The following is a 12,819-nucleotide window of genomic DNA, read 5'->3' as shown; positions in this document are numbered from 1 at the left end:
GCGCACGCGTCGGAATTATATCTCTAATTTACATTAATCCACAGTTTGCAGGATCGATCGTTTTGAAATTAATTAATAGTTAATTAAGTTGTTCATATATACGAGCACACACATCGGCGCGAAGATAAACTACGCGTAGTGCGCGCATTTATTAATAGCTTAGAACATGCGGGAATTTTAGTAATATCCGCTCTAATCAGCCATCTCTCTCGACGTGCGCTTTAATCCCGAAATTCCCGAATACACTCATCCGGGGAATGAGAGTCCAGGAGCGTTTTGTAGGTGGGTGAAGGTAAAGACGAAAAGGGAGAAAAGTGAAGCTTGTTTGCCAATAATAAAGTTCAAGCGCGCGGAAAGGAAGATGAAACGCCTTTTCTCGCAAGCTGGAGACGCGAGAACTCCGCAAACGCCGGCGCCATCCGTATACAAGACATATTACTGTGATCGCGGTATTAGACGTTGGATAAATAAATAAAGTGGAATATGAAAGCAGAGGTTACTTTTGAAATTCACTTTGTCGTCGAATTTTCTTCGCAACGTCACGTCGCGCAGACTCTGTTTTTGCAACATTGTTGATCTCGACGTCTTTACGACAGTCATTTTTTTCCATTAAATTAAAAAAATTATATACGTAAACTACGCATCTTCATACATGATACACGTTAAATGATTCGATATTTAGAGTTTCTTTTATAAAAGCAGAAGTAAGTTAAATAAAAGTAATCGATGCGAACGACGCAGGCAAATCCCGCGCGTAATTTGTCTCGTTTCTGACGTCAAAGATCTGAGAAATACGAAGTCTTTAAGATATCGTAAGAAATTGAGAATGTACTTTAGACATCATAATCCGAGGAGAGAAGCTCGCGGGGCCTTTAATATACGGGAAATTGAAAATGTACTCTGGTGCGACGTCGTTTACATGGAGACGGCAGATTCTTTCTCCGTTTCTGCCGCGAGTCCTCCCGTAGAATCCCGAAGAAGATCTTTCGCGAGGAGCAGCGTCATTTATATCCGAAGGACTGGTACCTTCGGTCCGTCTTGTCGGTAAGATAAATTGCCATTCTGGCCGCACGATAAACGAACCACCACCATCCACACATACACACGCACTCACACATAAATTTTCTCTCTCTCTCTCTCTCTCTTTTCTTTCTTTACTTATTCTCGGTTTCGTTTCTGTCTCGAGAAGCGAATAGAGACATACGCGCTGTTTCGTTTGGCGGATCGTTTCCCCGTGCAAAACGCCGAAGACGTATAAGTCCACTCCATCAAGCGTCGGGAGCTCCGGGAGCTTATCAAACTTCTCTGAAGGCGGTTTCGTAATATCGCGGCCCTCTTCCTCTCCTCCTCGCGTACATCGCGTACCGCGCATCGATCTTCGGCGAGTCGATTCACGTGCCGGAAATTAAGCTCGCCACGAGGCATTTTTTTCGACAAAGTTCGCGCGCCGCGTTTATCAGCACACGTATTTTTAGCGTCAAGCAACCTTTCCGTAAATATTGGCTACAGTTTAAGCTCGAGGGTTAAATTGGTTTTCCGACGAGTTTTTTTCTTCGGAGAATCTATTAGAGAGTTTAAAACTGGTGGTGTGGTGTTATAAAACTAAATGTCGAAAATATTGCAACCTGTGTTAAAGCGTCTCTTTTATCTTTTCACAGCTCGGAAAACAAAGATATATACGAATTAAAAACAACTCTGGAGTAAAAGTTTCAACTGGTCTAACTTTTCTCCCACTCTCTGGGCTTCGTCGAAGCCAGAAAAATAATTTGCAAGAACGTCCGGCTTCTCGAATCTCCGCTCTTCGTCGACACCGCCATCCATCATCTCGCGGAGACGCCGTTGCATCAATTTCGATTAGAAGGACGTGCGAGCGAGGGACGCGAGTCGAATATACACACCAAGGGTAGGGAAAAGGTTTTGGGGCGAAAGTCGTCGGAGAAAATCACGGGGAAGACAGATGTGTCCGCGTCACCGGAGAAGGCGAGTTTCTACGGAGAAATGCACGGACCGTACTTTGAAATTAATATAAGATTAATGCCACTCACTCTCTCTCTCCCTCTCTCGTATTCCCTCAGTTGGGATATTCTAGCGGAACATCCTGCGCCCCAGAAGCTCCGATTTAATACCCGAGTATTTAAGATTTAATATAGGTGTGTACATAGCGTATTTGCACTCGTGATAAGTATGCTTTTCCGAGAAAAACATAAGAGCTATTAGCACATGTATCTTGGATGACGCTATTTTTATTCTCACATGTGTTTTCCAGTACGTACGTACGTATTAAAAAGTCAAATATCCAATATTCTTGGCAGACTGTCAAAAGCGATTGGTTGCGATCATCGAATCGATTAAAATAGAAACGGTAACGCAACGGAATATATATACAAGAAGACGCGAATAACTTTCTTTTATGTTTTGCTGTAGAGATTTATTATTGTAATTTAGCTAGCAATTATGACTTGATGAGAAATCGATTATGTGAAAAAAAGAAGAAGACTATAAACGTCCGGCAAACTTCGCAGACGAAGATTAAATTCGCGTTTATAGTTTAACCCGAACCCCTCTGTCTCTCGATTTCATCAACGGAGTTAGACAAGCGAATAACTATATAGTGGCGCTTAACTAACAGCAGCCGGCGCAACACGATATCATTAATATTTATCGGAGCAATTTTATTATAAGCTTCATTTGCTTCATATATAGCTCTCATATTATATGTGTATATATACGTATATAAAAGCGCACTTGTGCCTGCGCGAATATCGTCTCCGTTATCTGAGGACGGGACCGGGCGCTGAGAAAGCAGTATAAAATTTTACTGGTTTACCGTTATAATGAAAGCCGCCAACGAGATCCCTCGAAGACTTTAACGATAAATGTAACGTTATGACGTTACGACTTTACGTAACGATCACTTAACATAATTGCACAATATGGTCTTAATGTACGAGTGTAATTAATTACCGCAGGCTTCGACGTAATTTAAGTGCAATGGCTAAAATCCTTTTGCAGAAAAAGTCTCTATTAAAGAAAAAAGAACGGTATATAAAGCGCACAGATTTTTCCAAAGACATTTGAGCGTTTGAACGGTGACAACACGAGTTTTCACAAATTTTCTAATAAAAAACGCGTGTTAATGCTCCTGGATATTTTCGCAGCTACGTTCGAGTTATGATGTCAGAAGCGAGAAATAAATATGATAATATGTATGAGAAATGAATTGGAGCAAAATCTTATCTTCGCCTAAGATAGCAACAAATTTTTATCACTGAGGGCATTAGTACAAAAAAATAAGAATCGGTCATCGGTCATGTTTGTAAAAATTTCAGTATCGATATGTGAACTGCGCTTAACTGTGGTGACAACAGAAATCTGGGAACGTATATGTACATATGTATAGTTCTCATATCTTTACTACTATGTGTGAATATTCAATGGTCAAGGTCGTTCTGTGAAAGAAGCGTCGTTAGTTTCTCAATGTACAACACTGACGTACATACAAATGTGCATGACTCCGTTTGTCTTATCAACCATCTCCTTGGCATGTATATATAATTATCCTATTACAGATTATCTATAGTTTTGGAAAGTTTATGTAAAATATGCAAATAAAGATTTTAAAAACGCGCGTGTTTTTCGCCTTACGTTTTACTCGACGTGTTAAAAATCAGTAGAATTTACGAATTGTGCGAAAATCGTGCGAGTACAAAAACAGATATCCAACAACTCTTTTTTTTTTTTTTTTATTTCGACAGATTAGATAAAATAATTTTAAAAAATATATATTTAAAAAATATGTAATTATTTGATTATTGAATAGATCATATAAGATGTTTGTACACATCAATGTTCAACTTAGATATTTTTTAAATTCTTATTATTAGCAATTTTCTTTCTTTCTCTCTCTTTTTCTATTTCTCTCTCTCTCTCTTTCATAAGAGAAACATGTTTCACGTGTGCAGACGCACGCTCAAAAATCGTGTGCACGTTTGCAGACGATTGACCTCTGAGCGATACTGGCCATTTACAGCAGCCTAATTTCTATTTATTACGCAATTGATGCAATTAGACACGTCAATCGCGAGATCTTGCGCGCGAGATTGACGATTGACCGTAACTAGTGACTAGAAGTAAAGGAAGGGACATACCTAGATAGGGGTCAAAAAACTATCTCTCGAAGTCTACATTCGCGAATTTTTTGCGAAAAAACGACAAAGGAATATTGAAGTTGTTTGTTTCATTTCGAAGATCGTAGTTTCTTTTATTTGAAAATAAAATTTTATTAAATTACGAAATGACAGTCAAAGACTTTGCCACGTCAAACGTACCAGTTTTCCGTTTGACTGAAATCAAGCGACGACATGGACGACTACAGACAGGTGTATATACTGTTTTTTTTTAATTAATTCACCAGTCGAAACCTGATCCAACTAAACTTGTAGAGGTTCACTTCTATATCCGATTTGTTTCACTTCAAAAAACAAAGAATGGCGTATGATATTAATGGCTCGCCAGCCGTTATAAAACCAAAAAGAAACGTGGAGCTCTCTCGAGGATGTCGTAAAGTGGCGGGAAAAAAGCGCCTCTTCTACGTGTCATGAAAGAGATTTTGCCGGAGAATTCCTCGCTGCGAATTAAACATCAGAAATTTATATTACGAAATGGTGGAGTTACATATAATGTTTAATTATGTTTTTGAAAACGACATTTTGCGGTGACCACCGCTACTCCTACAATGACGCGTCGAAAATAAAATGAGACAAGCTTTAAATAAAAACTTGAAATATAAATCTAATCCTTGAATATCTTTTTTTTTTCAAATTATTGCGTTTAAATAATGTTTATAACAGTTTTTGTTTGTTTTTTTTTTTCATAATAAATCATGCTCATTTTTTGCCGCTAGCAAAACACAACGTGTGAAATAAAAACTTAATGTCAAGAACAGGTTTTTGACGTCTTGAAAAAGTATTCAAATTTGCAACTTGTAACTTCGCAAAAACACATTCTTTAAATATCATTTCATAAAAAAAAGAAACTAACAAACAATATTGTATATTAAATAAGATAAGTAGCCGGATAAAAGTAACATACTCTTTTACATATTTAAGATTTTTTTCTAGATAGGTATTGTGTGTGCGTGTGTGCACGTGGAATATATTACTGAAAATTGATGTTCTTTCTTGGAATGAAATCATTTACGTAATGTCTCTTGTCAAAATTAATTTCTTTCGTTTGTATTATATCGTAATGTAACTTTATTCACGCTTTTCAGCATTCTTAAACTTTTCAAGCGTATTATATAATATTATAATAGATAAATAATACAGCAGATAAGATTTAGCAATTCTAAAGAGAAAAAATGTGTAAATGTGCAGCAGTGTCTGACTTGTTTTTACATACATTCAAATGATACAAAACAGAGTGCAGCAAACAGTTTGTGCAGAGCTTGAGAATAAATTTTTTATTTAATTTTTTTTTTTTTAATACAAGCAATAAATTCTAAAGTCTATATCAGAACATATATCAGTGTCATCATTCTTTTACCGCACGTCATGAAAATTGCAATTTTACTTTATTCGACGTTTTCATTTCTCATTAGAAATTCATTGTTCATATATTTTATCAAAATGGAGAAAAGTTGTTTTACAAATGGTTGTTTTACTAGGACCAACATTTTCGCGCGACATGGATTTTTCGACGTACTTTCAAATCCGGCGTCTTATTTTGCAAGTATAAAACGTCAGACTCTCAATCTTTAAAATATAGTTTGTGAGGTCTCTTTTATTATGTAAAAAAGTAAACTTTTTCCCGACATTCGTACGCTCTCGATTATGCATGCGACCGAATCGCGGATTAGCTAACTGCACACACACACACATATCGGCGTGCAGTCACGGTTGGTCGCGGGAAATAAAACTTCTTTTGAAGAGCGATATTTTTTTTTCTTCGCGTGCGTCACGTAATATGTTTATTACGGTGTGTGTCTTACATCTGTGCGGTTTCCGGTTTTTTCGGCCACGTGCATTTCGTCGATTCGGCAACGTGCTCTATTACCCAATTTGCAAATTTATGCACCTGTGATTGGTCGCCTGGCGAGGGCTCGACGACGACGGCTCTCTCCTGCCGTTTAAAAATAAATTAATGATTCGTCTCTCTGTGTGCACGGAGAGAGACGGAGCGCGCTGAGTTAAATTGAATCGGCCAGTGCACTCTCTAGAATAGGAGCCGGACCGAAGTGTCGGCGACTGTGTGAAGTGTGTCTGACGATTTATCGCGTGTCACGTTTTAGAATATTATGGAATGCATATATAACGCGCGCGAACTGAAATAGCGAGATAAAGTCCAAAGTGTTTCCTCATCGTTATTTAAAACAAGTATATCTTCGCCGCGTATTCGCTCGTACGTTTGTTCGTTCGAGCCGCGAGATTGATGACGAACCGGTCTGACAACACATCACATGGGAGCGCGATTCGTCCAAGTGCGTCGTGAAATCGATCACTATTCTACGCGTGTAACCTCAACAACAAACTCCGACAAGTTTTAAGTGCGAGTCAAGAGAAGAACGAACGACGAACATAACCTCCGACAACCTTCAAGGCTTAATGTGTGTGCCTCGCGTTATTACGTATACCTATGTATGTACGTAACGAGCTTTTTTTTTTACTCCGATCTGTTTGGACTCTACGCTTCGTGCCGCGATCACACGTTCTCGCAAAATCGAAGGGGACCAATAAAGATGCGTATCGTCGGCGGGTGAGATCATTTGCGATCTAGGAAATTTTAATGCGCCATAGAACGCACGTCAGATCGATATTTGGTCAGAGACAGATCGTCATCGTCAACCTTCGGTTCTTTTTTTCGGATCAGCACATCGAGAAGAATATTGATGATGTAGTTGTCGGTGTATATTGCGAGTGAAATACAGGTACGCCTATATAAAATGATGAAGTATTTTTTATTGTTTTGCTGCGTTAGTAAAACCGGCTTGTCGTCAATGTTTTGATGGTCGCACAACAACTAGTTAAATCTGCATGATATACGCCAGTTGCGTAATGACAGTGATAAACTTGAAAAAAACAAAAAAAAAAAGTGTCGCCTTTTTGTCTTGTTTTTCCTAACCTATCTCGTTTTTACAGTGTCGTACGTCACGTATTATTGACGATATGAGCGCTATTGGATGTTGCTAGGTCATTTGCGAATATGGTTATCCATAATCAAAGGATGTCGCGCAGAAGGCAAAGGTAAACGAAATGTCTCGCAGCTTGCCGGACAGAGTGGCTGGGCTCTATTATGCCCACGGCCTATTCTGTTCCTCACATCCAGTTATTGTAACCTCCCTAGCAATTGCAGTTTTGCTAGTATGTTGGTGAGTCATGTATCTCACTTGGAACAGTACAAATATATTTAATAAATCTTTTTCAAATATCTAGTGAAAAATTAAATATTTTCTATGTTTGCAGCTGTCCGCTTGTTAACTTACCTATGCCTGGAAATACTCCAAAAACTACAATAAACAACACTATTCTACCTGTAAATGGCACAGAAACTTCAGTATTGTATGTACAACAAGTGGTACTAAGAAGTGGAGTAATGCCATGGATGGAGGATCTGTCATTGATGGATGCCTTCAGGGGGCCTTTATATGAAGTGTTCAATCTCTTGGAAATTATACAGAACTATCAACATCCAGAAACGTAAGTATATACATATACTGGTTGTACAATGCACAAAATAGCCAAGAAAAACTATATATTTCTGATTTTTAGATCAAAAACACTTGGTCAAGTATGTTTGCATATAGAAGCAGTGAAAAAAAGAAATGGCAAGAAACCAGAGATTTTGCCGGAATATAATTGTCTGGTTCTATCACCGGCAAATCTGTGGCAACAAAGCATGGAATTGTTTGCTCAAGATACAAATCTGATAAATACAATATTTTCGTATCAGGTAAATATGGATGATTTCAAAAAGATAATTCTGTGTATAAACAGGAATTTTTTATAAACTATTTTAAATAACTAACTTAATTATTGCATATATGTAATGCGATAATAAAAAATTTTATATAGTTTATTTATTTTATACGTTGTTTTATGATACCAATTTTATAAAAGTTGTTAATTTGTTCTTCTTTGCTACTACAGAACCTACAAAGGAGTAAAATAAGTCTTGCGGAAGTGATGTTTGGTATGAGTTTAAAGGAAACTGGAGTAAAGAGATATCCCATTCGTGTTCGTCAAAGAGTTCTGCAATATGCCGTAACCATTTTCTTGAAGGAATATGATCGGAAGTAAATATTTATGCTCTATGTGATATTGTATCTCAAATTAATATCAATATGAATACTCTTTTCTTTTTTCTAGATTTATAAAAGGACTTCAACATCGATTAAGGACCTATTATCATCTGCATCAAAATATTGACAATACTACAGACCTAGAAGAACAAGACGAAATGCTAAATGTGTTTTATCCCGGTGAATTCAATTACAGTGAATTCTTTCCCCTTATGATGACGTTTTTGGCCTTATTTTTTTATGAATACTTTCAAGTGCGAAAAATAGAGTTAGTCAAATCTAAACTCGGCATTGCATTTAGTGCTACTGTGACGGTGATGGGTTCGCTATCTATGACCGTTGGTATATGTTTTTTCTTCGGTTTAACTCTTAGTATGAATGCCAAAGAAGTGTTTCCGTATTTAGTGATTGTTTTCGGCCTCGAGAACGTTCAAGTTTTGACCAAGAGTGTTGTCAGCACACCCGCGCAATTAGATGTGAAAATACGCGTCGCACAAGCCTTATCGAAAGAGGGATGGTCCATAACAAAAAATCTGCTTATGCAAGTAACGATTTTAACCATAGGTTTATTCACTTTTGTCCCCGCCATTCAAGAATTTTGTATATTCGCCATTGTTGGCTTGCTGAGTGACTTCTTTCTGCAAATGGTATTTTTCTCGACAATTCTGGCGATCGACATCAGACGAACGGAACTGTCCAGCGAAAATTCGAAGTTCCACTTGTCGCACATTCCCACATCACGCAGACAACAATTCACCACTACCATTACCAACAGAAAACCGCAAATATTCCGTTCTAAGTCCCATCCGCGATTGAACGGTTTGTCAGCCGGTCCGACGAACGTTATCGCTCCGAATACGCAAAATACTCATACGCTGGAAAAAATCCCCAAACGTTTGAGATTGGTATATTTATGGGCGCAAACACGGATCTTTCAACGTGCATTTATGATATTTATGCTCTTATGGATCAGCATGACCATCAACAATTCCGGCATTATCGAGCATGTTATACATCTCAGCGAAACACTAAAATCGGAAGCTGATATTGATGGATACACAATAGAGAAACCTCAATCGATGAGCAACTATGTCGAATTGAATACGGTCACACCTATATCCGTGACACCCGCAACTCTGGCTCCAGACAATTCGAATGACCAAGTAAATTGTTTATTTCTTCTTCTCTAGATAAAGAAAAAAACTGTTTCTTTTAATTGTTCTTTTAATGTATTTGAAACAACCAATGTCTTTTCAGGATCTATCTAATAATACTACGGATGAATTGAATAAATTAAGATCCGTGAATTTTCCACCTTGGAATAGCTTGTCGCTGTATCATTGGTCTTCGATTCTCTCGATGTACAACGTGTCGATTGCTGGTGGACGGGTGACTATACTTCCGACAATAAAACTATCATATGCTGTGAGTCCGCAGTTAGCAAAACGAATCAGCAATCCGAATGATGTTCAACATTTCCAGTGGCATAGTCTCGCTACCGCTGCGCTCGATCCCTTAGATTTCTCAGGTTTGTAAAAAAAGTCACATAAAATCAGTTAATATTTGACGTTAGTTATCGATTTTTATGCTTGTCGGTATTTTTAGATATGGAAGTGCCGTCTAGATCAGAAGGACGCGTGTTTAATACAAACGCGCCTTTTGTACCGTCTAGTCCAATGGAGATATTTTTGGCTACTGTGCTGTGTCTTATTAGTGTGATAGTAGTTGCTTACACAATGGTTGTGCTCTACCGTTGTATCTGCTCTAGGAATTACGCGGAGTGGCGAGCCAGCTGGTATCAAAAAGAGAAAACGCACGATTCTGTTACTCAGTTAATGCTCGAAGCAGTGCCTTTAGTTTTGGAAGGTCACACGCAAGACGTAGAATGTATCGCGACGGATGGTAACACCATTGCCAGCACGTGTCTAGCGGGACACATCAGAATCTGGGACTCGACGTCCGGTGAACAGTTGGCGCATATCGACAGGCGGCAATTTTTCAGCGGTCCGCAGAAACATTTGAGCCAAACGTCACCGGATGCGGACGAGCTGATGTCGGACTACGAGAGCGGCTCGCCACCTTCCAGAGGAGAAATGGAAGCGGCACAATCGTTGGGATTTTACTCGCCAACCTCGGTGGCATATCAGGGAAAATCGTCGTCCTCTGTCTACAATGTGCAGAGAATCAATACTAACAACAACAACAATAACCATAAAAAACGTATTTCTATAGGAAATACTTTGGATTATGATTATCAAATCCATGAATTCGGCGGCGACAATAAGCAAAAGTTATTACGTCGAAGTTTAGGCAATGCTTATGATCTTCCCGACCTGAAACCGGCGATTAACATTAAATTCTCGTCTTTGAAGTATACGCCTTCGCAAACGAATTACGATCAAGGTTTCGATTTTGGGGAACGTTACAGAACTTTATTAAGAGAACATAATAAATCGATCGAGGAAATGCAGAAGTGCGAAATCAGAGAACATTTAAGTGTTCCTCCTGGAAAACTAAACAAATTAGGCGGTAGTGTGTCCTCTATAAATACGGATCGTACGGTACAAACGTCGCATGGTATATCGGCGATTTGGTGTATGGATTACCAGGAAAATCTTGTGGTAGTAGGATGCGCTAACGGTAGTCTAGAATTCTGGGAGGGTACTACGAGTAGATTTAAGGTGAGACACGAATAATTCGAGAAGATGAATTATAAAGGAAAATTATGTGAATAAATTATTTAATATTTTGTTTTTAATTCAGTGTCTGTTTGATGATGGATCGGGACTTGGAATTTCTGCTATCAGACTCATTGGTAGTAGAGTAGTTGCAGCTAAATTAAACGGAACTATAGACTTTTTGCAACTAGAAAGTTACAGCGAAGGTCAGCAGATTGATTGGGGCTTTACTTCCTATAGAAGAAGTAAGTACTTACGTGAGTGATTACAGATGAGATAATCGTGTGCGTGTTAGTAATATTTATTTAAATATTAAATTGTGTGTTTTATGTCAGCACATGTACGAACGGGAAGTGCTGGTTCGCCTATGGACCTAAATAACAGTACGCAGTCGGAAGAAGATTTGCGCTGCATGAAAATCGGTTCTCACAGAGCACATCAGCAAGCGATTACCGTTTTAGATAGCGAAGGTGGTCGTGTGTTAACCGGCAGCCAAGATCATACTTTGAAAGTATATAGGTATGCGCATCGCAATGCAAACTTTGCGTTTTCTTGATAGCACAGAATTATTTGTATACTTTTATTCAGGTTAGAGGATCAGTTGCCTTTATATACACTTCATGGACATTGCGGTCCAATATCGTGCCTGTTCATTGATAGAATAAGTCCGATGACATCCGGAAGTGGGTCTCAAGACGGACTACTGTGTGTGTGGGATCTTTTGACGGGTAAGAATTTTATTAATTTTACAATAAAAATACAATTCGTAATTTATCGCAGTTATTACAAAAAATACAACTCTTCGAAAAATGGTTTTTTGCAGGAACATGTATGTATAGTATTCAGGCCCATGATGGTGCTGTGGCTGCTATCACTTGTTCGGTGTCTTATGTGATAAGTATTGGCACAGATGAAAGATTGTGCGTCTGGGAACGTTTTCAGGGACACATATTACACACTTTGCCAGCGCATAAAATAGCTTACAGTTTACAACTAGTGATGCTGACTCATCACCTTCTCATAACTAGCAATCAGGTATTATGATCGATAGTCTTTTATATGCTTGGCTCAATTTCAAAAGTATATCTGAAAATAACGCTGTACATCTGTAAAATCTACATAAATATTTCTTTTATCAATGTTTCAGGGATCATTAGTAGTTTGGGACGTAAGAACAGGTGAAGCTGTGCGAGAAGTAAGATTGGGACATAAAGACAGTTGCATTTTTATAAAACAGATGTTGGCGTTAAGAGACAGTGTCGTTTGCGACTACGGTCGGCAGTTGAGAATCATTAGATTCCCATTGGTCTCCGATAAACTGGATTAAGTTTTATATGTATTCGCGTATATGTATATAGTCATTTTTCTTTATTTCATCGTTCAAACCAACGTGGCTTAGTTGTCTGTAGTCTTTTTAGAAGCTATAAATTTTTATACATATATATCGCGTGCACGCATCTAAAAAATGATAGATATTTTCGAGCGAGATATTCTTTCACCACACTGATTATTTCACATTTTCGTACAGTTGTAACATAGTTCTTTACAGGAATATATTTTTTATCTGACGAAAATATATATTAAATTACAAACATATTCTTCGAGATTTGTGTTTTATTACGTCTCGCGATGATATTAATTATTTTCAGCAACGTAAAGCAGAGATTCAATAAAAAATATGAGTATAAGAAATAATAGTTAATAATATATATTTGATTCTATCTTGATTGTAAGATGTAGCGTTTCGCTTGCTGTACGCACTAAGAAAACTCATGGCCTCGCATCACGACAATCGTTATGGTAGTGAAAATTACGCGAGAATTACGGCGTGATGACGTCCTATAA

General features: G+C 38.1%; 1 protein-coding gene across 1 annotated transcript; it reads left to right on the top strand.

Annotated features, from left to right (window-relative positions):
• Nucleotides 1-5,973: 5,973 nt before the first annotated feature.
• LOC109851836 (sterol regulatory element-binding protein cleavage-activating protein) lies at nucleotides 5,974-12,596 on the top strand. Its single transcript, XM_020422313.1, has 13 exons — nucleotides 5,974-6,925; nucleotides 7,137-7,366; nucleotides 7,461-7,694; nucleotides 7,767-7,947; nucleotides 8,145-8,290; nucleotides 8,364-9,459; nucleotides 9,554-9,824; nucleotides 9,902-10,977; nucleotides 11,060-11,219; nucleotides 11,310-11,493; nucleotides 11,563-11,702; nucleotides 11,798-12,009; nucleotides 12,122-12,596. The coding sequence occupies exons 2-13, from the start codon at nucleotides 7,251-7,253 to the stop codon at nucleotides 12,299-12,301; spliced, it is 3,996 nt and encodes a 1,331-aa protein (XP_020277902.1). The 5' UTR covers nucleotides 5,974-6,925; nucleotides 7,137-7,250; the 3' UTR covers nucleotides 12,302-12,596.
• Nucleotides 12,597-12,819: the final 223 nt, after the last annotated feature.

This window comes from Pseudomyrmex gracilis, unplaced genomic scaffold (genome assembly GCF_002006095.1).
Source record: "Pseudomyrmex gracilis isolate BER0280 unplaced genomic scaffold, ASM200609v1 scaffold_21, whole genome shotgun sequence".
In the NCBI taxonomy this organism is placed as follows: domain Eukaryota; kingdom Metazoa; phylum Arthropoda; class Insecta; order Hymenoptera; family Formicidae; genus Pseudomyrmex; species Pseudomyrmex gracilis.
Note: the sequence above shows the minus strand (reverse complement) of the source record. Positions and strands in the feature narration are given on the sequence as shown.

Excerpts from the sequence above, each read along its gene's own strand:
- LOC109851836 (XM_020422313.1), top strand. The coding sequence starts at position 7,251 with ATGTCTCGCAGCTTGCCGGACAGAGTGGCTGGGCTCTATTATGCCCAC. Across the intron at positions 8,291-8,363 it reads TTGAAGGAATATGATCGGAA|ATTTATAAAAGGACTTCAAC; the intron begins GTAAATATTTAT and ends TCTTTTTTCTAG. Across the intron at positions 9,825-9,901 it reads CGATCCCTTAGATTTCTCAG|ATATGGAAGTGCCGTCTAGA; the intron begins GTTTGTAAAAAA and ends CGGTATTTTTAG.